Here is a 25,583-nt window from a genome sequence, read left to right as displayed (position 1 = left end):
GGACCATGAAATGTAAATTATGACATTCATGACGCATATCATGGGTTTTATGTTATGACTAGTCAAATATGTTCTTCATGGAGTCAGGTTATGCTCCACCAAGATTGGTGTCATCGATAATGGCATTCACACCACGTTTGGTGTCAATGCCAATATCGAAACGGCCAGGAAAGCTAAAAGTCGTTGGCGGCTAGATAGATAGATAGATAGATAGATAGATAGATAGATAGATAGATAGATAGATAGATAGATAGATAGATAGATAGATAGATAGATAGATAGATAGATAGATAGATAGATAGATAGATAGATAGATAGATAGATAGATAGATAGATAGATAGATAGATAGATAGATAGATAGATAGATAGATAGATAGATAGATAGATAGATAGATTAGCAAAAACAAAAAAAACAACTTCTAAAGCACTGGCATCGCACGGAGAGATGGTTTTTGTTTTTTCATCGGAGCGGTACAAGAATGCGTGCGTGCCGCTGCTAGCCTGAGTGGTGCGTCGAACCGGAAGCCGTCGCATCCCACAGTTCCCTGCGATTGCCCATATTACCGGTCACCTATTGAATCCACTGCCAGCGTTACTAGTAACGTTGGCCGGCTCAGCCGGGATTCGATCCTACGACCTGAGGGGTAGCAGCCGAGTATACCTTAGCCACTAGACCACCACAGCGGGACGGCGCAGCAATCGAAGTCCCTGCGCACGGAAGCGGTGGCCTATCCATACCAACTTGACATTGAAGGCCGCCGACGCTTCCGTCCCGAGTTCAAGCTGCCGTCCGGCGAAGCGAGAAAGATCGGCGCGCTCGATACAGACGTAACAAGACATTCCTGCTGGTTTCCGGCCAGCGAGACGCATGGATTACGAGCGCAATGGCTTCCGCGAAGCAAACAAAAGCAAACACGGCGTGCGGGCTCTTTGAGGTGAGAGAGAGAGGAACTGCTGCGAGCGGCAAATCTTTGCCCGGCGGCTCGTACTTCACGGTTTCTAATGAAACCATTTCATGTCTAATTCGAAAAATTGCGCAGCGTCGCTTCATCGTTCTCGTTTTTGGTTTGGTCATTAGGCCCCACCCGATCGGGCCGGGCCTCCCAAAAATTTTCCCGCACAACGTACACGCTTAAATTCATGCAAACTCATGCATGGCAAGGCAGGGGGTACGGTCACAGAACACCTACTAGAGCGATTGCGCACTTTACGCGATGGCACATACAGAGGCCTTGCCAGAAGAGCTAGTGAGCGTCAGGATTTCATGCAATATTTTTTGTGTTTTGCGTAATAAAACTAAGTCCACATTATAATTTCTAACACAATCACCTTAGCGGACAATTTTCTTTAATCATATATACAACTTAGAATGACTTATCATGAAAATTACCCTCCAGAATGACTCCTTTTATTACACGTTTTCACAGGAGTGCTATGCGACCAGTGAGCCACAGGCGTCGAGGGTATGCTCAGTGTTGCCATTGTGCCTTGCGCCTCTGCCGGCAGCGCATACCTATTAGCGAACCACGCAGCGAAACTTCACAAAAAAAATGTTTTCACGGTTTGAGAGTTTGTAAACAAAACCGACTCACGCCGAACGGCCTACCCCGTTTGACTTCAGGTGCGGCACTTCCGGCAATGCATTTTCAGTGGTTCCGGTGGTGTCTTTGCTGTGTGTTTGAATTTTCTGCTCTATTAGTTCTGGCGGGTTCCTTTGGACGTGTTTGGAGCAACGTGTATCGGCTACATGAAGGGGCTCGACGTATCCCACGGCAGGCACAAACGCGGCCCCTGCTGCAGGTAACGCAGGTGGTAACGCAGGTGGGTGGCCGACGGGCGCCGCGCAAGATGTCCGTCGTGGCCTTCCGATGAGCGCAGCCCCTGCTCCATTTTACCTTTGATAGTGGTCGCGCCTATACAAACAGAAAATGCATAAACTGCAGGAGAAGTTTGTCAGCGAACTTAATTTGGCCAGTTGGTTCTGCATGTCGACAGTGTGGATGCGCTTTGAAGACGCGGACCGGGAATTGGCAGCGAACACCTGTCTTTTCCCTTTTCACGTCTTCAAAGCGCACCCACATCATCGATGTGCAGGAGACAAGTGAAGTTGTTCAATTCAGCTTTTCGACTATAACTGAAAACCTTCCTCCTGTTGAACCCGAACATATCTGTATTTTCGTCCAAGCACACAACCCCAGGATAAAACGCCTATATCTGAACCAATGTCCCACCAGGCACTTTTTAAAGAGATCAGCGGCGATCGAAATCGCTCGCAATCCGAAGTGTTCGTGTGACTGAGAAATTATAAAATTTACTGATATGATGACGTAAACTGCAGCTGCAGAGTCACGTGAACTATTGTGTTTTACTCACGAGTAAGCTATTCACGAACCAAATTTTCAAGTTGAACCTACACCTAAGCCGGCAGTTCATCTTCACATCCAAAAGATAAGTGAGCTTGAATGCCGTGATGTTCATTAGTGGCACGATGAGTCACTTGCTCACTCAGATGAGAGCCGACTCGCCGATGTCGCTTTCGCAAAAGCAAATGCAACGACAACAAATCGTGGACACCGTGACGTACGCTTTGCGGCGATTATTGTTAAGCGCGGCTACTTTGTGCCCCGTTTGTTTGGAACAGAACGCATCATTGATATAGCTCAAACTACAAAATAAACACCTTTGCGATGCAAATTTTCAGTGATAGCTTTCACGTTTTGCTACCCTTTTCCCGCGTCAGTACACTTATCTGCCACGGATGGAAGACGAGAGTGACTGATGTCTTCCCGGTAGGGGCCTTCAACTAGTCCAACGTCTGAGTATCGCCTCTGTGCCATTAGTCTGCGCTGAGCTTTATATTACCTAGATGAAATCGGCAGAACAAACTTACGTGCTCTTGGTGGGAACCCAGCTTTCTCGCATGATCACTGCAATGCAGGCACTCCTTCTAACTTTGTTTTTTTTTGTTTTATTATTTATTTATTTATTTATTTATTTATTTATTTATTTATTTATTTATTTATAAAATACTGCACGCCCAAACAGGAGTTGAAGCAGGAAGGGCAAACAAAGCAAATAAAGGCAGATAAATCGCATACTCAGCAAAAAAATAACACTGCGGTGTGTACAAAAGACACTGCAGCATGAAATAAGGCAAACACTACATAATTTCTTTAAAAGCTCTACGTCAAATTGAAGTGGCAAAAGTAGAAACATCAAACAAACAGTTTTCACACACCGAAATAAGACCATGTGGTAAAAGCACGTCATACATATATACACATGGACGCATGAGGTAGGGCAATTGACATTGGCTTTTTTTTAATTAAGGATCAAGAAACAGAAGGATAACATATAATAAAGCTGCAAAAATTCGTACATCACGGTCAGAAGTTCAAATAGTAACAAGTTCTAAGAAATCGTTGTTATGTAAGGGGGGAAACGGTAGGTTGTTCTAGTCGGTGATAGTTCGTGGGAAGAAGGAATATTTGAAAAGATTAGTGCGTGTCCGATATGGTGCTAGAGAGTCAGCATGACGATGCCGTGTTGTTCCAGCAGTAAGCGACAATAAATAAGGACTTGGGTTTATGGCAAAGAGTTTATTTTTCAATGCAAACAGGAATTTTATTCTCTGCATTTCGCTGCGCAGGTGTAGTGTTTGAATATTATGCATCATTAAACTAGAGGGAGAGTCACTATTACGATATTTAAAATAACTGAACCTGACAGCTTTACGCTGAATCATTTCCAGCCTATCGATATTATTTTTGTGTATGGATCTCAGATAATGCTGGCGTATTCGAGTTTAGGCTGAATTAGTTATGTATAAGCCGCGAACCTTGTACTAGATCGTGCATCCTTTAGTTTATGTCTGAGAGAACGAAGTTTTTTAACGAAGAGTTGCATATAAAGGTAATGTGCATATTCCAATTAAGGTTGTTATTGTGATTCCCAGGTACTTGTACTCCTTCACTTCTGCAAGCATTTCGGAACCCAGCTTGTACCCAAAAGAAAGTTTTTTTTAGATTTCTTTCTAGTTGTTGACATATGCACTGTTTTATAGACATTTAACTGCATGCTCGACCAATCACACCAGGCAGAATACTTTAAAGATTATTGTTGAGCAATACTTGATTTTCGTGGCTTTTAATTTTAACATAAAGTACACAATCATCCGCAAAAAATCTAAATTGAACAGCGAAATAAATTTCGTTGGTCATGTCATTTATAAATACCAAGAATATTAAGGGGCCAAGGACACTGCTTTGAGGCACACCAGATGAGACTGGTAGCTTCTCAGATGAGTGGTCATTAATGGAAACGACCTGACTGTGGTTGGTGAGATAGGCAGCCACCCAATTAACTAAATAGGCGGGAAGATTAATCGTTTCTAGTTTAGTAATAAGCTTGCTTTGTGATACAAGATCTAACGGCAGCAGACGACGTTGCCCGAGCAGCAAACGCCGGTGCCATTGGAAAGACTCCACGAACATCCCACCTGAAAATAGCGCTTGCAGTGCTAGTTGCAATTAAATAGCAATGTTCAATGTTTACACTTTCTTGTCATCGGGCTTTCATATATATATGGTATCCCAGCCAGTTTCCCATTGAATTCGTGATTAGTGGAATTTGACCACTGCGTGCAAGACAAAGCGACCAATTCGCAGTAGGTACTGATCGGTACTTTGGTTTGCACTCTACCGTATCTGTGTCTTGTTTTTGCGACCATCACTCACATCTTGTTAGTGACACACATCGTGAACCACAGAGTGGCACAGTTAAAAAGATTCGTCAAACTTCCCGTGAGCAAATGATTTCAAGCGCACATTTTCAATCGAGCGAACGAAGAGTAATAGAAAATATCAGGGCGCAGCGTAAAGACCATCGTAGCACGAAAACGTAAGCACCACCTTCGATTAAATAAAAAAAAATTGGCAGACACCATCGTAGCACGACAACATAAGCACCACCTTCGATTAAATAAAAAAAAATTGGCAGACCCCACGTACAGTGCGAATCGATTATATGCGAAGCACAAATGAGAAAAGTTGATATGCCACTTTAAAATCAGCACAACGTTACGAGGTGGAGGTAAATGATGTCGTACATGACTTCCATGTCATGATTCTCATGTTTGGACGTGTCGTTTACCTTTTTCATCTATTCACGTCACGTGATACTGAATTTAGTATATGTGGAGCTAGCGAAACGCCCGCGAGCGCGATATGAGCATGGTATGTTCTCATGTTCTTACATGACACGCGCGTCAGCATTATCTTGTTTGCACCAGTCATATATTTCGTCATTTTCATAATACAGAGGTGTGGAAAAAAAATAATTCCGTGTTCGCCGTGCGGGAGCGAAGAGGAAAACGAAGTTGCGCGTGGTGCGTGTGGTGGTTCAAGGCAGCGCGTGCAAGGAATCAGTTCTCGGCTGGACGTCCGGTCCAGGGAACAGGACAACGGCATCTAGGCGCTCTACCGTTCCTGGACTCCTGTTGGGCGACTGGCCCAGGGACCAGGCGATCCACTGCTGTTCTGGCTGCCCTTCCGGACAGCTGGACATCCTGTGAACGAGGCCTGTACTCCGGCTGGGCGACTGGCTCAGGGACCAGGCGAGGTTCCGTGGTGCTGGCTGCTGTCCAGAGTGACTGTGGGTTTTAGTTGCTGCAGGCCTGATGTTCTTGCTGCCGTTCCGGGTGGCTGGCGCGACCCCGGTGCGCTGCTGAGACGAGCGTGATGGCGGAGAGCTGCTGCGGAGCTACCAATCAGCTACCGACTGCTGCTGCTGCGGCAGAACGCCGTGTCACGGCGTGGTCTGACGCACGTTGAGGACGGCAACGAGCCAGACGGCGCACAGCCCACTTGCGATCGGTGCCGGCGACCCGCAAGCCACATTAAAACATGGCGAGACTTTTCTAATTTAGAGAGACATTGATTACAGCTATATACTGCGTATTTCTATTACTTTAAGTGTTACTCGTTCATAGTTACGTTCTCTGTAAATATATTATGAAGTCTTGGTAGTCTTGGCTGCGTCAGCATTTATTTGAGGAAAGACCTCGCAAAATGAATGGGCAGAGCCAGTACAGAGACGATTACGATGATGATGACCCAGATTGGCAATGAGGACAAGAGACAAGTTGATGATGGTGATTGTGATCACGCAGGAATGATGACGATGTAAGTAACAAATGCCCACACTAATTCCCCCCACATGGAAGCGGACACCCTGGCCGCCGTAAGTCAAAGTGACGGGGAACGTCGCGTGAAAGGTTTCATGCGACAAATGTGGACAATCTCTGTGCTGCGGCAGCAAAGGTCTGTTGGGGCGACGAGTGGTGTGACACGATAATTAACTGGCGAAGTTTGTTCTAAAACAATGTATGGCACGATGAAGCGTGGTTGGAATTTGTCACAAAGACTAGGAGTGCGAATAGGTGTCAAAAGCAGCACCTCATCACCAGGTTGGAAAGACACAACGCGGTGGGATTCATCATAGGTGATCATCCGCTCGAGCTGTCTCACTTCAGTATTGATGCGAGCCTGATGGCGAGACTGGGCCAGGCGGGAAATGTATTCTTCGGTAGAAGACTGACATGAATTCCCATAGCTGTTAAAGAAGGAGACGTCGAGAAAGGTAGTCGGGGGGCGTCTGTACACGAGGTAAAACGGTGAGTAGCAAGTTGTTCGCTGAACGGCGGTGTTGTAAGCGAATGTCAGGAATGGTAAAAGAGTATCCCAGTTTTTGTGGTCGGGTAGGACGTAAACGGCTATCATGTCGGCAAGGGTTCGGTGAAATCTTCCTGTGAGACCATTTGTCTGAGGGTGGTAGCTTGAAGCTGTCTTGTGAGTAGTTCCAGAAGCGTGCAGTACTTCATTTACCATTTGTGACAGGAACACTTTGCCGTGGTCACTAAGCAGTACACGAGGAGCCCCATGACGCAGTATTATTGCGCGAAGAATAAAGCCTGACACTTCCACAGCTGAGCCTGTAATAACAGAGGAAGTCTCAGCGTAGCGTGTCAGGTGGTCCACGGCGGTCACTATCTATCGTTTGCCAGCAGGTGTGACGGGGAGAGGCCCATAAATGTCAACACCTACAACCTCGAACGGCATGGAAGGGCACGGAAGTGGCTGTAGAGGTCCAGCAGGTGCAGACGTGGGAAGTTTACGACGTTGGCATGGGTAGCAGGAGCTGACGTACCGCTACAATAGAAGAAAGGCCAGGCCAGTAATAACGACATCGAATGCGGTCAAGAGTTTTTTTTTACACCAAGATGACCAGCAGTCAAGTCGTCGTGGAAGGCTTCGAGCACCTGAAGTCGAAGAGAGCGTGGCAGTACGGAAACCCAGCGCTGACCGTCAGGGTGATAGACGTGGCGAAAGAGAATCCCATCGTCCAGCTTAAAGTGCAGGAGTTGACGACGAAGTCGCGCGTTGGGTGGATAAGAAACTACTCCCGAAAGGTGGTCCATCATGCGTCTGCAGTATGAATCGGACCGCTGGTGGGAGATAAATGTTGGCTCGTCGTCCGAAGAGGGTTGCCTTATTGATGCAAACTTTGGTAGATGGGGCGGTGGAGTTCTCACCAACGCTGATATGGGTAGTTGGAAGCGGGCAACGAGATAAAGCGTCGGCGTTTTGATGTTTTCTGTCTGACTTGTAAGTTATGTCACAGTCGTACTCCTGCAAGCGTAGTATCCACCGACCCAAGCGTCCGGACAAGTTCTTCTGTGTAGAAAGCCAGCATAAGGCATGGTGGTCCGTCACGATTGTGAAGTGACGGCCGAGAAGATAGGGACGGAACTTCTGGACTGACCAAACCGCAGCCAAACACTCTTGCTCAGTTATAGTGTAGTTCTTTTCGGCAAGGGTGAGTATGCAACAACTTTCTGTAGGGAAGACTTGTCGCTTTGTAGAAGAACGGCTCTTATACAAAGGCCGCTAGCATCGGTATGCAGGATAGTCGGTGTGGCTTCGTCAAAGTGGCAGAGCAGAAGTTCAGACGTGAGTGCCCGCTTCAACAGGTCGAATGTCATTTGACATTCTTGAGACCACAGAAAGGGGACGTTGGAAGCAAGTAGTTGGTGTAATGGAGCAGCAATAGAAGCGAAGTTCTGGATAAACCGGCGAAAATAGGAGGCGAGGCCAAGGAAACTGCGAAGCTCCTTTGGTTTTTCGGGGCGCGGAAAGTGAAGGACTGCAGAAATCTTGTCAGGGTCGGGCCGGTTGCGATCTTTGCTAACGACGTGTCCTAAGACCTTGATAGATATGCTAGCGAAAGAGCATTTCTTGGTGTTTGTTTGAAGCCCGGTGCTGGCAAGGCACGTCAAAACTTTATCCAATCGTTCTAGGTGCTCAGGAAACGTTGACGAAAAGATAATTATGTCGTCCAGGTAGCAAAGGCAACTTCTTCAATTCAGGCCGCGCAGCATGGTATCTATCATGCGCTCAAAAGTCGCGGGTGCATTTCAGAGCCCGAAAGGCATCACGTTGAATTCATATGTGACGCTATGATGAATGGGCGACGTGGCCAGGCTCATACGCCATGTTTATTCTACACTCACTTCTTCCTTCTCAACTTCTACCAACCATCGCTACCTTCATACGTCACATGATTCCCCCTCCCCCCGAAAGAATGCGCGAGCTACTAACTATGAAGCATGAACAAGTGGTGTCTCATCATAGGAAAAAATATCACAAAATAGAGTAGTTCCCTGTAACACAGCAGTTTCATGCACTTGCACAAAAACATTCACAGGGAAGGCACTCCAGTGAGATCTAGGAGACCTCAGGTGGGCGAGGTTGGCTGTTGCGTTCGGGAGAGCATAACCATGCATTCGACGTGAAAAATGATGATGACACAGCCTGAATAGTAGCGAAAAACGAACAAGGTTGGGAGTCTTTGTAGCGTTGGAAGGTTGGATGTCTAATGCGTTGGATTCTGAGTCGTGGCTGCGACAGATGCATTGTATCTAGTATGCGTGCTTTTTGACAGATGGTGAAGACTAAATGCCTGTGTGCTGGCGGCGTGCAAGAAGTTGCTCCGCGTATTATTGGGCGTTTTCCGTGGTGTTGTCATCTGTGCAACCGCTGGCGCAGAAAGCGTCTGTGACTATGTTCCTTCATCCGGAAACGTCTTTTTTCTTGAAATGGCCCTTGAATCAAAGTTCTTAATTTTTTAAGTCGTTCAAGTTGGGAGCGTGCTTCCATTGAAGTTTTAATTCGTCGTCGTCTTTTCTTGATGTCGTGATGGTGTTGAGAAAATTGCGGGTGGTCATCGTCGTTGAATAAGGGGACGCTGTCGGTAGTACCAGCATTATTTACGAGTGGGATGCAAGCATTATTTGTGTAAAGGAAAGCAGTAGATACATTTTCGTTTTTATCGGCGACACTTGCATACGATAATGACTCCGTACTGCTTCGACTTTCGGTTGTTCCGGTTCCTGAGGATGACATCACCGCAAACATGGCTTGACGTGGTTCCGATTCCGTATGTTTGTTTCTTTGCGGGAGAATCGAGCCAAGCGTTCCTGAAGTACAACCGCTTTCGGAATGGCAGTGGCTTAAAAAGTTATTCGGCCGATATTTCAGGTGGTCTGTTGCGTATGTGGCGATATCTTGAGGGGTGCGATGAGAGTAACGAGTACCAGACGAGCTACTTGGCACAGAACCAAATGATGGCTTACGTACATTGGGTGCTTGAATATTTTCTTGATTTGTGTTTTGCAGGGAAGAGGTTAGCGTTGGCGATATTTGTGCAGATGCGAAACCAGGTGGAAGGTTGGGCTTTGCAGAAAAACGGCTCAGATGTCTTTCTATGAGCAGATGACTGACTTCGCCTGACGGGGATTGTAAACTTCTGCTCTGTGCTCGAATGCGTGAAGGCTGCGTATGAATGTGATTACTGAATTTGAATGCATCGATATGGCTGGTTGTGACCGAATCTTGATTATAGTCTTGAAACCAGATGATCATTTCTTCTTTTATCTTTTGCCAATACTCATCGTTCTCGAAGATGTGGGTGAGGTAAAACTTGAATGCCTCACCTGAGATGTACTCAGTGAAGTTTATGATCATCTCCCGTTCCGACCATGATGCAGCGGTGGCATGGAGCTCGAACAGGTTGAACCAGTCCTGTACGGGTCCATCGTCTGCTGATCCGGAGTACTTAGGGATGTTAAGGTCGTCTGATGTTGCTGTCATGATGCTTGGTGGTCTTGGTGGTCCGCGTTCTTCTGTGATCCGCGTTCGGTCACTGTGTCTCACTGAGGTCTTCGATGATGATGGCCGGGTGATGAAGTGGCTGCCAGGTCTTCATCCTGTCGACTCGTGTGACGCTATGATGAATGGGCGACGTGGCCTGGCTCATACGCTATGTTTATTCTACTCTCACTTCTACCTTCTCCACTTCTACCAACCATCGCTACCTTCATACGTCACACATATAGCCCGTCGAGAATTGCGAATGCCGTTTTCTCCTTATCGTCTTTATGCATGAGGATCTGCCAGTACACAGAACGCAAGTCGATGCTTGAAAAGAATTCCGCGCCCTTAGAGAATCAAGGGCGTCGTCAATGCGTGGCATAGGGTACACGTCCTTTCGTGTGATCTTATTGAACGCCTGGAAGTCCACGCAAAACCGCACAGAGCCATACCTTTTATGGACCAAAACAATAGGAGACGACCAAGGGCTAGATGAAGGACGGATGACTTCCCGTTTAAGCATGTCCGCAACGTTTTCTTCTATAATTTTTCTTTCAGTTAGAGACACGCGGTAGGGTCGGCGGCGTACAATAGATGTCCCAACAGTTTGAATTCAATGTGCTGTAGTATTAGTGCGGCCCAGCTTAGACGAGCAAATATCGAAATAATTTGAACGTTTCTGTAACAATGCGAGCAGCTGCTGCCTCCGTGAATATGTCGATTTGCTGCTGATAGCGGTGGTAAAGGCGGAGGAAGAAACATGCTCACCGAGGCAAGGTTCTTTGGATGTGATGGCCTGAAGTGGCGTGACAAATACAGACTCGAAGTCAGCAACATGGGCCACAGTAGTGCCCTGTGGCAGTAAGATCTTCTCCCGTGTAGAGTTGACAGCGGTGACAAGTGCCGAGCCATTGCAAAAACGAACGACACCGGATGGAATAACTAAACCTTTGCGAACGCAAAGTGGTGACGGTGAGACCGATACATTCCCGTGATAGATGTCATTGGACGTAATGCTGACAATTCGCTCTTGTAGTGGCGGCAGTTCGATGTCTTTCGCAGCGACCAGACGAAGTGGCGTCTGATTGTCGTCGTCAAGCATGTAGTCGGTGTCAGTGAGGTGAACGAAGCGTTGTCCACAACAAATCGCCGCGGAAGCAGATGATAGAAAATCCCACCCTAAAATTAGTTGGTGAGAGCCGCGGGACAGGACAGCAAACTGGACATGATGGCGGATGCCGTCGATGAAAGCACGCACAGTACAAAACGCGGAAGGGCGAAGTACGTTCCCCTGGGCAGCAACTAACGTGGGGCCATCGTAAGGCGTTATTCTTTTCCTTAAATGTTCACACAAATCAGCACGTATCACAAAAAATGTCGCACCTGTGTCCACCAAAGCATCGACTCGCACTCCTTCCACTTCCACAGAAACCATGTTACATGGCCCTTGTGGAGGAATTTTAGTTCTAATTCCGAATGCAGTTTTTCTTCCACAAACTGCATCGCTTAGTTTTCCGAATGAATATCAGAGGTGAATGTGAGGCGGCCGAAGTGGAGAAGTTGAACTGCAGAAGGGCGAAGGCGAGCGGCGTATCGTGTTTCGGCTGTTTCGTGGTGCAGTAGATGCAGGAGGAGATGGAGACCGGTGCGGGGGAGACGAACAATGCCGACCTTGATAAGACGCCCCGGTGTGCAAATCCCGTTCGCGTACGTCGTTCCGACGCTCATCTTGCTGGCGTTTTCGGCAGAAACGAGATATGTGGCCGCGATAGCCACAGTAGTCGCATACAGGGCGAGACGAGCGGTGGGGAATAGAAGGCATTCGGGACACCTGGAGATAGCGCGGTCAGGTGGGCAGAAGGGTCAGGGGGCACGGAATGGTAGTTCACCGGGGGAGCGGCAGCAACTGATGCGTACAATGGACGCGGCAATGTCACGTGGGCGTCGCTGGGAGGCATGGCAGTGACTTGAGGGTACGTGGATATAGGGTAAGAAGCAGGTACCTGTACGGGCGCAGAGCCAGTCAGGGATGTAATTTCCTCCCTGATGATGTCACATAAGGGCATTCGCGAAGGCTGTGTAGGTCGCGGTGTAGGAGGTGAAGCCCATGGACCGCAATTCTTCACGTATAATGTCCCGGATGAGGTCACGCAGATGGCCATCTGACGTGGAGTGGTGGTCGCATATGTCCGGTTGAAGGCGAACGGAGTCCAGTGCATGAAGGCGCTGGCATGTCGTCACGACAACAGCGATGGTAGCTGGGTTTTGCACAGCGAGGGCATTAAAGGCAACAGGCCCAATGCCTTTCAATATATGGCGCACTTTGTCTGATTCCGGCATGGATTTATTGACACGCCGGCAGAGTGCGAGGACATCCTCGATGTATGAAGTATACGATTCACCGGGATGTTGTCGGCGAGTATCGAGTGTCCTCTTCGCGACGGCGGATCGAATGTCTGGTGTCCCAAAGACGTGCCGCAGCTGCTGCTGGAAGGTAGCCCAGTCGGGTAAGTCAACGACATGGTTAAAATACCATGTCTTCGCGACTCCGACCAGATAAAAAGGGACGTAGCGCAGTTTGGCGGCCTCGTCCCAGCTATTAGCGGCACTTACGTGGTCGTAGTCATCAAGCCAGTCTTCTACGTCTTCTCCCCGAAGACCAGCGAAGAGCGGGGGTTCCCGCTGATGTCCGTGTATGTACGTAGGAGGGGCAACTTGCGGCGGTGCGTGTTGATGACATCAGTGCCGGCAGGCTTGGTCTGGGACATGCAGCCTGACTGTGGGCGCAAGCGGCGGCCTGAACGAAGCTCCAGGGGGTATAGCGGGCTGCGGGAGGTCAAAGGACCGAATATCCACCTCCACCAAGTATGAAGTCTTGGTAGTCTTGGCTGCGTCAGCGTTTATTTGAGGAAAGACCTCGCAAAACGAACGGGCAGAGCCAGTACACAGATGATGACGATGATGATGACCCAGTGTGGCAATGAGGACAAAGAGACAAGCGGATGATGGTGATTGTGATCATGCAGGGATGATGACGATGTAAGTAACAAACGCCCACAATATTCTCGTGTGTGTGTCTGTGCGCTCGTGGTTCGATTCAGTTCCTTGCAGAGTGGTCCTGGGCCCAAACTTACGTCACAGTCACAGTCATCCATTCACGTCACAGTCAACACTACGTCACAGTCATCCATTCACGTCATGTAGCACCAAATTTGGTATATTTGGAGCTAGCAAAACGGCCGCGAGCGCATCATGAAGGGCCCAGTATATTCCTATGTAGCGTAGACGCGCGCACACGCTGGGCACAGCGACGCTACGTTAGAAACGCGAGCACAATTTAGTGTGACGCTAGGCGCGACAAGCGCCCGTCGACGCGGCCCGACGGCAACCGATGCGAAATGCGACATGCTGCATTTCGTGCCGATGCGTCACCCAGACAGCACTGCGTCTCATCTCACTCTTCGTGACGGAGGGACTCCGGACGCGCTGAAACGCGCATGCATCAAAGCAACGCAGCGCGGCGCGCGCCTGCGAGTATATGGCAAGCCCGGTGCTCGGCGTGGCAACGCCGTCGTGACGCAACGAAATGAACGCCGGCGAGCTCACGCACAGTTTCACGTTGAAATGCATATATTGGGCCTTGACTGTGCCATGTAGTCATGTTCTCACATGACACTCATCTCATGGTTATCATGTTTGCTCCAGTCACATACTACGTCATACATTGACGTCACGTAATACGAAATTCGGCAAATGTAAAGCTAGTGAAACAGCCGTGAGAGCATCATCAGTGTGGCATGTAGTCATGTTGTTACATGACACACATGTCATGATTATCATGTTTGGATTTGTCATTTGCCTATGTCGACCGTTCGCGTCGCATAATACCGAGTTTGGTACATGTTAAGCCAGCGAAATGGCCGCAAGCGCATCATGAGCGTGGCATGTAGTCATGTTGTTACATGACACGCATCTCACGTTTATCATGTTTGCACCAGTATCATACCTCCGTCATCCATTCACGTCCCGTATTACCAAATTCGGTATAAGTGAAGCTAGCGAACCGGCCACCAATGCATCATGAGTGTGGCATGTAGTAAAGTTGTTACATTACACGGCATCTCATGATTATCATGTTTGCACCAGTCACATACCTTCGTCATTCATTGACGTAGCATAATACCAAACTGGGTATATGTGACGCTAGCGGAATGGCCGCAAGCGCATCATGAGCGTAGCATGTAGTCATGTTGTTACATGACACGCCAGTCATGATTTTCATGTTAGGGTCGGTCTCTTGTGTTCGGCATGTAGTCAAGTCATACCATACCAGTTTTGCAACATGTCTTGTGAACGAAAACACCGTGAGAGCTGCAGGACCATGAAATGTAACTTATGAGATTCATGACATACATATCATGATTTTTATGTTACGAATAGTCATATATGTTCTTCATATAGTCATGTTATGCCACACCAAGTTTAGTGTCGATACCACTATCGAAACGGTCAGGAGAGCTGAAAGTCGCAGGCGGCTGGCTATCTATCTATCTATCTATCTATCTATCTATCTATCTATCTATCTATCTATCTATCTATCTATCTATATAGATAGATAGATAGATAGATAGATAGATAGATAGATAGATAGATAGATAGATAGATAGATAGATAGATAGATAGATAGATAGATAGATAGATAGATAGATAGATAGATAGATAGATAGATAGATAGATAGATAGATAGATAGATTAGCAAAAACAAAAAAACAACTTCTAAAGCACTGACATCGCACGAAGAGGTTTTTTTTTTTTTTTCAACGGAGCGGTACAAGAATGCGTGCGTGCCGCTGCTAACTTGCGTGGTGCGTCGAACGGGAAGCCGTCGCATCCCACAGTTCCCTGCGATTGCCCATATTACCGGTCACCTATTGAATCCACTGCCAGCGTTACTAGTAACGTTGGCCGGCTCAGCCGGGATACGATCCTACGACCTGAGGGGTAGCAGCCGAGTATACCTTAGCCACTAGACCACCACAGCGGGACGGCGCAGCAATCGAAGTCCCTGCGCACGGAGCTGTGGCCTATCCATACCAACTTGACATTGAAGGCCGCCGACGCTTCCGTCCTGAGTTCAAGCTGCCGTCCGGCGAAGCGAGAAAGATCGGCGCGCTCGATACAGACGTAACAAGGCATTCCTGCTGGTTTCCGGCCAGCGAGACGCATGGATTACGAGCGCAATGGCTTCCGCGAAGCAAGCAAATGCAAGCACGGCGTGCGAGCTCTTTGAGGTGAGAGAGAGAAAGGAACTGCTGCGAGCGACAAATCTTTGCCCGGCGGCTCGTACTTCATGGATTCTAACGAAACCATTTCATGGCTAATTCTAAAAATTGCGCAGCGTCGCTTCATCGTTCTCGTTTTTGATTTGGTCACTAGGCCCCACCCGATCGGGCCGGGCCTCCCAAAAATTTTCCCGCACAACGTACACGCTTAAAACTCATGCAAACTCATGCATTGGGAGCTGCGACGGGTTGGGTGATGGCGCGACCGATTGACCACCCAGGCGCGACGACACATACAACGGCCTTGCCAGTAGAGCTAGAGAACTTGAACATTTCATGCAATATTTTTTGTGTTCTGCGTGACATAACTAAGTCTACATTAATGTTTCTAACACAACTACTTCAGCGGACAATTTCCTTTAATTACATATACCACTTAGAATGACTCTGCATGAAAATGACTCTCCAGAATGACTCCTTTTATTACACGTTTTCATATTAGTGCTATTGCACCAGTGAGCCTTAGGCGTCGAGGGTATGCTCAGTGTTGCCATTGTGCCTTGGGCCTCTGCCGGTAGCGCATACCTATTAGCGAACCATGCAGCGCAACTTCACAAAAAAAATTGCCCGCAGCTTCCCTCGGGGGAACACTGAGAAGGATGCGGAGCATATAATTGGTTAACGGGGTGTTAAAGTGCGACTTACTTGGGTCGATGGCTAAATTGGTTAACGTGGTTGTGAAATGAGGTGTTAAATTGCGACTTACTTGGGTCGCTGGCTAAATTGGTTAACGTGGTTGTAGGAGGGGTGTTAAATGTGAACGTTGAGGTGTTTGTACAGCGGAGTGTTTTCCAAGTGTTTGAGCCAAGCGTGTATGTTGCTGCGCTTGACCAAACCGTGCTTATACGTCGACTTGCTCACCAATTTTCGTTTGATGTGAACGTTAATGGCCGCGTCGTCGGGGATGTTGCGAGGCAAGCACCTAACGACAGTGGGAACTTGGATGGGAACGTTCACGATCTGGCCCTTGATTCCGTACTGTCCGTTGCCGTGAGTCAAGCGTCGTATACTCATGAACGGGAGTCGAGGAGCGATGAGTCGTTCTTCAACCGCGTTCAACTCGGGTAGATGTTCGGGTCGGGGCGGGTAGCGGTAGCCGTAACTCACGCTAGCCGAGGGAACTCGACCGGCAATCAACGACTGCTTGCACGTAGCACACACGACGTAGTCGGCATAGTCGGTGCCCTTTCCAAACGTATCGCAAAGAACCGACAACGCTTTGGAGTTGTTCTGAATGTTGCCGATCCGAGTTAAGTTGTTATCGAACCAAAGACGATCACACACTTTGCAGGTGTGGCCGAAGCTTCGGTCGAGGAAGTCGCGCTTGAAGCGAGCGTTGGGCGTGGCATACTGCTTGGCGCATCACGCCGCTACCTCGGCGCGCTTGCGCTCGCGGGCAGCATCGGGATCGGCCTCTCGTCGCCGACGCTTGCACTCGGCTTCCCGTTTTCGAAAGTCCGGGTCCTCTTGTCGACGCTTACGTTTCAAAGCGGCCGAATCCGGTGCTGCTGCTCGACGCTGACGTCTCTCAGCGGCTCCACGTTCTCTAAGTTGAGCATCTTCCACTCGACGCCGACGTTTACGTTCGGCGTCGCGAGCTCTTCTCCGCCCTGCCTTGTCTTCGGACGACGACTTGGTTGCGGTTCCGCCAACACTTTGGCCGGCGCTGGTCGAAGGGACGTCGATAATTGCGACCTCGGACGTCGACGCGCCGTACAAACCAACCGACGAGCGGCAACTGAGCGAGCGAGCACCGACCTTGAGTATATATACAGCGCGACGGCGCATGCACTGTCAGCTGTCGAATGTTCGAGAAGAGGGAGAAGCGCAACGGCGCATGCGCGCGCGTCAGCTGCCGATGTTCTCGAAGCGTGACGGCGCATGCGCGCTACATTATACAGCTAGCGAATGTTCGTGAAGAGGAGAAGCGCACGCGGTGTGTAGAGGAGGAAGGGTGCACAGATAGTGGAGGAGTGAAGCGCGCGCGGTGTGTAGAGGAGGAAGGGATGCACAGATGGTGGAAGAAGGAGGAGGAAGCTTGCGGACGGCGCCGCACTACAAGCCTCGAGCATTAGATGCTCCGCATCTAAAAATGTTTTCACGGTTTCAGAGTTTGTAAACAAACCGACTCACGCCGAACGGCCTACCCCGCTTGACTTCAGGTGCGGCACTTCCGGCAATGCATTTTCAGTGGTTCCGGTGGTGTCTTCGCGGTGTGTTTGAATTTTCTGCTCTATTATTCCTGGCGCATTCCTTTGGACGTGTTCGGAGCAACGTGTAGCGGCTACATGAAGGGGCTCGACGTAGCACACTGCAGGCACAAACGCGGCCACTGCTGCAGGTAACGGGCCTCGCGTGGCCGACGGGCACCGCGCAAGATGTCCGTCGTGGTCTTTCGATGAGCGCAGCCCCCTGCTCCATTTTACCTTTGATGGTGGTCGCGCCTATACAAACAGAAAATGCATAAACTGCAGGAGAAGTTTGTCAGCGAACTTAATTGGGCCAGTTGGTTCTGCATGTCGACGATGTGGATGCGCTTTGAAGACGCGGACCGGGAATTGACAGCGAACACCTGTCTTTTCCCTTTTCACGTCTTCAAAGCGCACCCACATCATCGATGTGCAGGAGACAAGTGAAGTTGTTCAATTCAGCTTTTCGACTATAACTGAAAACCTTCCTCCTGTTGAACCCGAACATATCTGTATTTTCGTCCAAGCACACAACCCCAGGATAAAACGCCTATATCTGAACCAATGTCCCACCAGGCACTTTTTAAAGAGATCAGCGGCGATCGAAATCGCTCGCAATCCGAAGTGTTCGTGTGACTGAGAAATTATAAAATCTACTGATATGATGACGTAAACTGCGGCTGCAGGGTCACGTGAACTATTGTATTTTACTCACGAGTAAGCTATTCATGAACCAAATTTTCAAGTTGAACCTACACCTAAGCCGGCAGTTCATCTTCACATCCAAAAGATAAGTGAGCTTGAATGCCGTGATGTTCATTAGTGGCACGATGAGTCACTTGCTCGCTCAGATGAGAGCCGACTCGCCGGTGTCGCTTTCGCAAAAGCAAATGCAACGACAACAAATCGTGGACACCGTGACGTACGCTTTGCGGCGATTATTGTTAAGCGCGGCTACTTTGTGCCCCGTTTGTTTCGAACAGAACGTATCATTGATATAGCTCAAACTACAAAATAAGCACCTTTGCGATGCAAATTTTCAGTAATAGCTTTCACGTTTTGCTACCCATTTCCCGCGGCCCCGCCGCGGTGGTCTAGTGGCTAAGGTACTCCGCTGCTGACCCGCAGGTCGCGGGATCAAATCCCGGCTGTGGCGGCTGCATTTCCGATGGAGGCGGAAATGTCGTAGGCCTGTGCTCAGATTTGGGTGCACGTTAAAGAACCCCAGGTGGTCAAAATTTCCGGAGTCTTCTACTACGGCGTCTCTCATAATCATATGGTGGTTTTGGGACGTTAAACCCCACAAATCAATCAATCAATCAAAACCCATTTCCCGCGTCAGTGCACTTATCTGCCACGGATGGAAGACGAGAGTGACTGATGTCTTCCCGGTAGGGGCCTTGTACTAGTCCAGTGTCTGAGTATCGCCTCTGTGCCATTAGTCTGCGCTAAGCTTTACATTACCTTTGATGAATTCGGCAGAACGAACCTACGCGCTCTTGGTGGGAATTCAGCTTTCTCGCGTGATCGCTGCAATGCAGGCACTCTTTCTATCTTTATTTGTTTGTTTATTTAATTATTTATTTATTTATTTGTTTATTTGTTTATTTATTTAATTGTTTATTTATTTATTTATAAAATACTGGAGGCCTATACAGGGGCTCAAGCGGGAAGGGCAACCAAAGCAAATAAAGGCAGAGAAATTGCATACTCAGCAAAAAAATAACACTGGCATGTGTACAAAAGAAACTGCAGCATAAAATAAGGCAAAAACTACACAATTTCTTTAAAAGCGGTACGTCAAGGTGAAGCAACAAAAGTAGGAACACCAAACAGACAGTTTTCACGCACTGAAATAAGTCCATGTGGTAAAAGCACGTCAGACATATATGCACAAAGAGGCATGAGATAAGGCAAGTGATATTGGCTTTTTTAAACTAAGGATCAAGGAACAGAAGGATAACATTTAATAAAGCTGTAAAAATTCGTACATCATGGTCAGAAGTTCAAATAGTATAGTGTTCTAAGAAATCGTCGTTATGTAAGGGGGGAAACGGTATGTTGTTTCAGTTTGTGACAATTCGTGGGAAGAAGGAATATTTGAAAAGATTAGTGCGTGTCTGATATGGTGTTATAGAGTCAGCATGACGATGCCGTGTTGTTCAAGCAATAAGCGACAATAAATAAGGACTTGGTTTTATGGCAAAAAGTTTATTTTTCAGTGCAAACAGGAATTTTAGTCTCTGTATTATTCTGCGAAAGTGTAGTGTTTGAATATTATTCTGAATCATTAAACCAGAGGGAGAGTCACTATTATGATATTAAAAATAAATGAACCTTACAGCTTTACGCTGCATCATTTCCAGTCTATCGATATTATTTTTGTGTACAGATCCCAGATAATGCTGGCGTATTCGAGTTTAGGCCGAATTAGTGATGTATAAGCCCTTGTACCAGATGGTGCATCCTTTAGTTTGTCTGAGAAAACGAAGTTTTCTGAACGAAGAGTTGCATATGTTGGCAATGTGCGTATTCCAGTCAAGGTTGTTAGTTATTGTGATTGCCAGGTATTTGTACTCCTTCACTTCTGCAAGCGTTTCGGAAACCAGCTTGTACACAAAAGAAAGTTTTTTTTTTAGATTTCTTTCTAGTGATTGACATATACACTGTTTTAGTGACATTTAACTGCATGCTCGACCGATCACACCAGGAAAGAATACTTTAGAGATTACTTCTGAGCAATACTTCAATTTCGTGGCTTTTATTATTATTATAAAGTACACAATCATCCGCAAATAATCCAATTTGAAGAGGGAAATGAATTTTGTTGGTTTTGTCATTAATAAATACCAAGAATACTAAGGGGCCAAGGACACTGCTCTAAGGCACACCAGATGAGACTGGTAGCTTCTCAGATGAGTGGTCATTAATAGAAATGACCTGACTGCGGTCGGTCTGGTAGGCAGCCACCCAATTACCTAAATAGGCAGGAAGATTATTCGATTCTAGTTTAGCAATAAGCTTGCTATGTATTACAATATCGAACGTTTTCTTGAAATCTAGAAATATTACATCAACCTGGCCTGACCCATCAAGAACACTAGCAAAATCATGAACAACTGTTGTTAAAACTTGGGGGTATAACTCAGTGGTAGAGCATTCGACTGCAGAACTGTTGTTAACTGTGTCATAATCGAGAAACCTTTGCGAAAGCCATGTTGACAGGACGACAAAATGCTGTTATCCTCCAAAAGCTTATTAATTTTCTTAGCTATGATATGTTCAAGTAGTTTGCAACATGACGAGGTTATTGATATTGAACAATATTTTTTTTACTAATGTGGGGTCACCGGGTACAACACGTGCCGAAAGCCAATCATTAGGCAGTGTAGCTGAAGACAGGGACATTTGAAATATACGAGCTATGAAAGGTGCTAACGCTTCTGCATATCTTTTCAGAAAAAAAATTAGGTATATCATCTGGACCTGAGGAAGATTCAGTTTTAAGGTTAAGTAGCATAGAAACGACTCCTGGCATTGATACAACATTGGGAGCAGGTAAGTATGCTGTACGGTTATGAAGTGTAGTAGCATCAAAACTCGAAAAAACACTCTGGAAGTATTCATTAAAATATTGCGCGATGTTGTACCTTTCATTAACGGTGACTTCCTCGTGTACAATGTGGCTAATTTCCTGGTACTTTTTTTAGAAAGCCCCAAAATTTTTGTGGTGCGGAGCAAATAAACTCTTGTAGTGAATGCTGGAAGTACGAACGCTTAGCACGGCTCACTTTTATGGTTGAGTTATCTTGCATTTGTTGAAAAGCTTCACGTGAAGCACACCGCCGTCTTAAGCGCCTAACTCTTCGTTTAAGTTGCAAGATATCTCTTGTCATCCAGAGAGTAGCTTTAGATATACGTTTAGTTTTGCTCGGGACGAAATCGTTGAGGCAATGATTGATAATTTCTTTAAAACAGTTCTAAAGTGCAGTAATACCATGGCCTTGGAAACTGCCAAGACATACTTCAAGATAATCTGAAACACTTTCATCATTGGCTTTAGAATAATCTTTAGTAAGTGCTTAACAGTTTAAGAGGTGCCTAATATCGTCATCGGTCAGAAAATGGAACGTTTTCACTAGGATATAAAATTAATTCAGGCATGTAGACTGCATCCTCGCTTGACGCAGCTGTGTTCGAGTGTCAAGCGCTTCATCGAAATCATTTTATCCGCATAAAACATCGGAATACAAGCAGGCACGGCCAACAACAAACACGAAAACCACGCAAAAACAAGCTAAACCGGGTGCTTCCAGGGGCGGTTTGCCGGTGAATGCACATTGTTGCCAGATACCGGCAGGCTCTGGAGAGCACTACTATCTCGCACACAAGCGCCTTCGGTGGTATACACCAGAACAGAGCGAGCTCAGCAGAGTTATTGAATCATACGAGTTGCGAAACTCCCCATAGGCTCCAGGTATCAAAATCCGAACACGGCACTGACCGGAATGGCGGAAGTGAGTAGATTGTAGTGCCTTCTCTTGACATAAAAATTACTAGAAAACGCAATATTTTGTGTTTTTGCGTTTAGCAAGATTGTGAGCACTGTCGCATTCCGCCAAACAGCATGGCAGCGCCTAGAAGTTGTTCTTAAGTGAGTTGGTGCGTAAGGGTGCTGAACATGTTACTTTGCCGCAGTGGTGGAGACGTGATACTGGACAGAGGAGGGGCTTGTTTTCTTGATGCTCTTTCCTTTTTTCATGTTTTCCGTATTGCGCTAGAAGGAACGTGGCTATAAGCAGCGTGTTCGTGTGGTACACAGCTAGCACAGCGTAAATGGACGGTGCAGTGAAGTCGGTAGTTTATCAGATTCATGTGTATACCCCACGATGTTTACATTTAGACAAAATAGTGAGCAGCAAGGCGTGATGCAAGCGGGATGCAAGCGGGATGCAGCGTTGATCCAGGTGGATCCAACCTGTAAGTCTGTCAACGGCAGCAAACACCGGTGCCAATGGAAAGACTCCACGAACATGGCACCTGAAAAGAGCGCTTGCAGTGCTAGTTGCAATTAAATAGCAATTTTCAATGTTCCCACTTACCACGCTCGTACCACGCTCGTAGTATCCCATACCACGCTTGTAGCGTGCTCAGGGCCGTTTCGATAACTCCACATACACTAAATTTGGTATCACGTGACGTGAATATATGACGAAGGTAAACGACACATCCAAACATGATAATCATGACACGGAAGTCATGTAAGGCATCACTTACTCCAACCTTGTAACGTTGTGCTGATTGGAAAGTGACATATCTACATTTCTCATTCGTGCGACGCCCCCGCGGCGCGACGAAGACGATCGGCGCGCGCGAGAGACACGTCGTACGCTTGTGCCCGCTGGCTGCCTGCCCGCGAGCGGTTTGAATTTCGCGCGCGACGCAGCAGTCGCGCGCGCAAGAAACCGGTAAACACACGCCGAGGGCGGGGCTAGCGAGAGAAACGAGTTTAGCTCGGAGGGGAAAAGGGTGCATGCTTTCTTTCCCTCGAAGTGGAGCGGATGAGTAGGAGACAGCGCCCGCCAAGGGGCGCGCCGCCTGAAAGAAACCGGTTAGAGTTAGAGACGGTTAGAGTATTGGTGGCAGAAAATTAGAGAGAAAGGACAAAAATAAATATTGGAAAAATAAAATATGGACAGTGTGCCGTAAATGGCAGAGAACTTAAGCTGAAAATTTACCTTTTTTTCCATTAAGATAGAATTTATCGAAGTAGAGGCATTAGGCCAACATAAAAAAAAAAGAAAAAAGGTTTTTTTTTTTTTTCCGAGCCTGGTGGCATACTTGTCACCACCCCGTTATAAAGGGGACGCTCATAGTATCCATCCATCCAACCGCCCGAAAGAAAAGTCCGAACTAATGGGTTCGGACCGTCACGGTGGATGGACGTGTTTTTTGACGTTGGCGGTTTAAACGATGTCTCAAATGAAGATACAGCAGGACTAGCAACCCCACTGGCGAAAGGCGTTCATGACGTGCGCGCCACTTCTCCTCGGGTACAAGTAGTGATACGCACGATACCGGAGGTAGCGGTGCGTGATAGCAACCTGCAAAGAGCGTTTGTCAACGCAAACCAAGAAGTATGGCGGATGAGTCGAGAGAAAGGCTTTAAGGTGGTGGAAATAAACAGACAGGTGCATAGGGGGGTGGTTTTCAACGGGACAGAATTCACTTCGATGGGCGGCTAGGTCATGAGGTGGGTTGGCGACTTGCAGGACGCGCAGTAGCTTTTTTTTTTGGGGGGGGGGGGGGGCAAGCGGGCCCTTCAGGGTGCAGGATAGCTAGTAACGAGGAAAACAACCAGGGAGACTCTTTGACAGGTGGTATGGACAGATACAATTCCAAAGTGGCACCAGTATCTAAGATAGGTAGAGTCCGGGGCATAAATAGACGTAGCCACGAGCGCCAAGCCAATTCAGACATAGGGTATATTAACATGCAGGGTGGTAGGAACAGGCTGAAGTGGGAAGAGATAGAAGAACAGCTAAGGGAAGAAGAGGCCGATGGTATACCGTTTTGTAGAAACACATCTCAGGGACATGGAACAACCTCCGAACAATCCGGACTACGCGTGGGAATATTGTAATAGAACAGAAGGCAGCAGAAAGGGGGGTGGTATTGGGGCATTCATTCATAAAAGTACAGACTGGCAAAGGGTCAAGCAGGAGTGCAAGGAACATTTACGGCTAAAAGGGAAAGTGGCAGGGCAAATGACACTCTTTGGTTTCGTGTACTTGTGGACGGGAGCAAAGGCCAGAGAGGAAAACCAGGCAATAGTAGAGTGTATATCAAAGGACATTGAAAAGTTAGGAGGAGAGTGTGAGATAACTATACTAGGAGATATGAATGCGCATATAGAAGACATCGATGGGTATATCGACCCGACAGGCAAAATGATCATGGATATGTGTGAAAGGCTTGATTTGATCATTTGCAACAATACCGAGAAGTGTGAATGGCAAATAACATGGGAGGTAGGAAGGTTGCAGTCGACGGTAGATTACGCACTGATGTCACATAGGATGTATGATAAGCTCAGGAGAATGCAAATAGATGAAGGTGTCTCCAGAAGTCTGGGTAGTAATCACAAACGTATCAAGCTAACTTTTTGAAGAGCAGTGAAAGTGGGAAGGAGACAAGATGAGCAACTACAAGAAAATTTTTATTCAGAAAGGTAAATTGAAATAGCCACTAAACAAATTGAGAAAGTAATCACTAAGGATAATGAAGCAGTGTGGACATACACGAATCTAATTAGACTGTTTGAGCTAGAGCTTGCGAAGACATGTGAGGGGTCACCCCGGAAAAGAAGACACAAACCCGCAAATTGGTGGGATGAGGAAGTTAAAAGAGCCATAGCAAAACGTCAGGAAGCCACTAGTGAACTGATACATGCTAAGCAGCGGTGTCGAAAGAAAATGGGAAAGATGATGGGAAAGAAAATGTAAAAGAAAATGGGAAAAAATGGGCAATGGGAAATGATGTCGAAAGAAAATGGGAAACCTTTCTAAGCTGTAGAAGGGATGCATCCCTTCTGATCAATGAGAAGATTAGAAGAAAGGGAGCTCAGTGGCTGGCAAAAGTACATAAAAAAGATAGAAAGGCTGCTGCGAAATTTTAGAACCATCTAAACTCCCTAAGAAATGAGACGAGCCTAGAGCAGAGGTTTATAACTACAGCTCAAGGTGCTCGGCTAAAAAGGGACGAAGCCATTGAATATATAAGGACAAGGGTGACAGAAAATTTTCAACAAAGAAGTGCTTTATGCACCACAAAATACAAGGAT

General features: G+C 47.2%; 1 protein-coding gene across 1 annotated transcript; it reads right to left on the bottom strand.

The window, feature by feature from the left end:
• Positions 1-5,401: 5,401 nt before the first annotated feature.
• Positions 5,402-22,502, bottom strand: LOC142772263 (uncharacterized). The gene is made up of 4 exons (XM_075874461.1): positions 22,429-22,502; positions 16,965-17,217; positions 16,314-16,904; positions 5,402-5,722 (listed from the first exon to the last, which is right to left on the bottom strand). The coding sequence occupies exons 1-4, from the start codon at positions 22,500-22,502 to the stop codon at positions 5,402-5,404; spliced, it is 1,239 nt and encodes a 412-aa protein (XP_075730576.1).
• Between the last annotated feature and the right edge of the window lie 3,081 nt (positions 22,503-25,583).

The sequence above is a fragment of the Rhipicephalus microplus genome, chromosome 9 (assembly GCF_043290135.1).
Source record: "Rhipicephalus microplus isolate Deutch F79 chromosome 9, USDA_Rmic, whole genome shotgun sequence".
Taxonomy (NCBI): domain Eukaryota; kingdom Metazoa; phylum Arthropoda; class Arachnida; order Ixodida; family Ixodidae; genus Rhipicephalus; species Rhipicephalus microplus.
The sequence above is the reverse complement of the archived record's forward strand: the minus strand, read 5'-3'. Positions and strand labels throughout refer to the sequence as shown.

Bases quoted from the DNA above. Each gene is read 5' to 3' on its own strand.
- LOC142772263 (XM_075874461.1), bottom strand. From the start codon at position 22,502: ATGAAAAAAGGAAAGAGCATCAAGAAAACAAGCCCCTCCTCTGTCCAG. The intron at 17,218-22,428 runs GTAACATGTTCA...CCCTTCGACCAG, and splicing joins GTCTCCACCACTGCGGCAAA to CGCCGGCCAAAGTGTTGGCG. The intron at 5,723-16,313 runs GTTCACATTTAA...TCGTCTCAGCAG, and splicing joins CGCTGTACAAACACCTCAAC to CGCACCGGGGTCGCGCCAGC.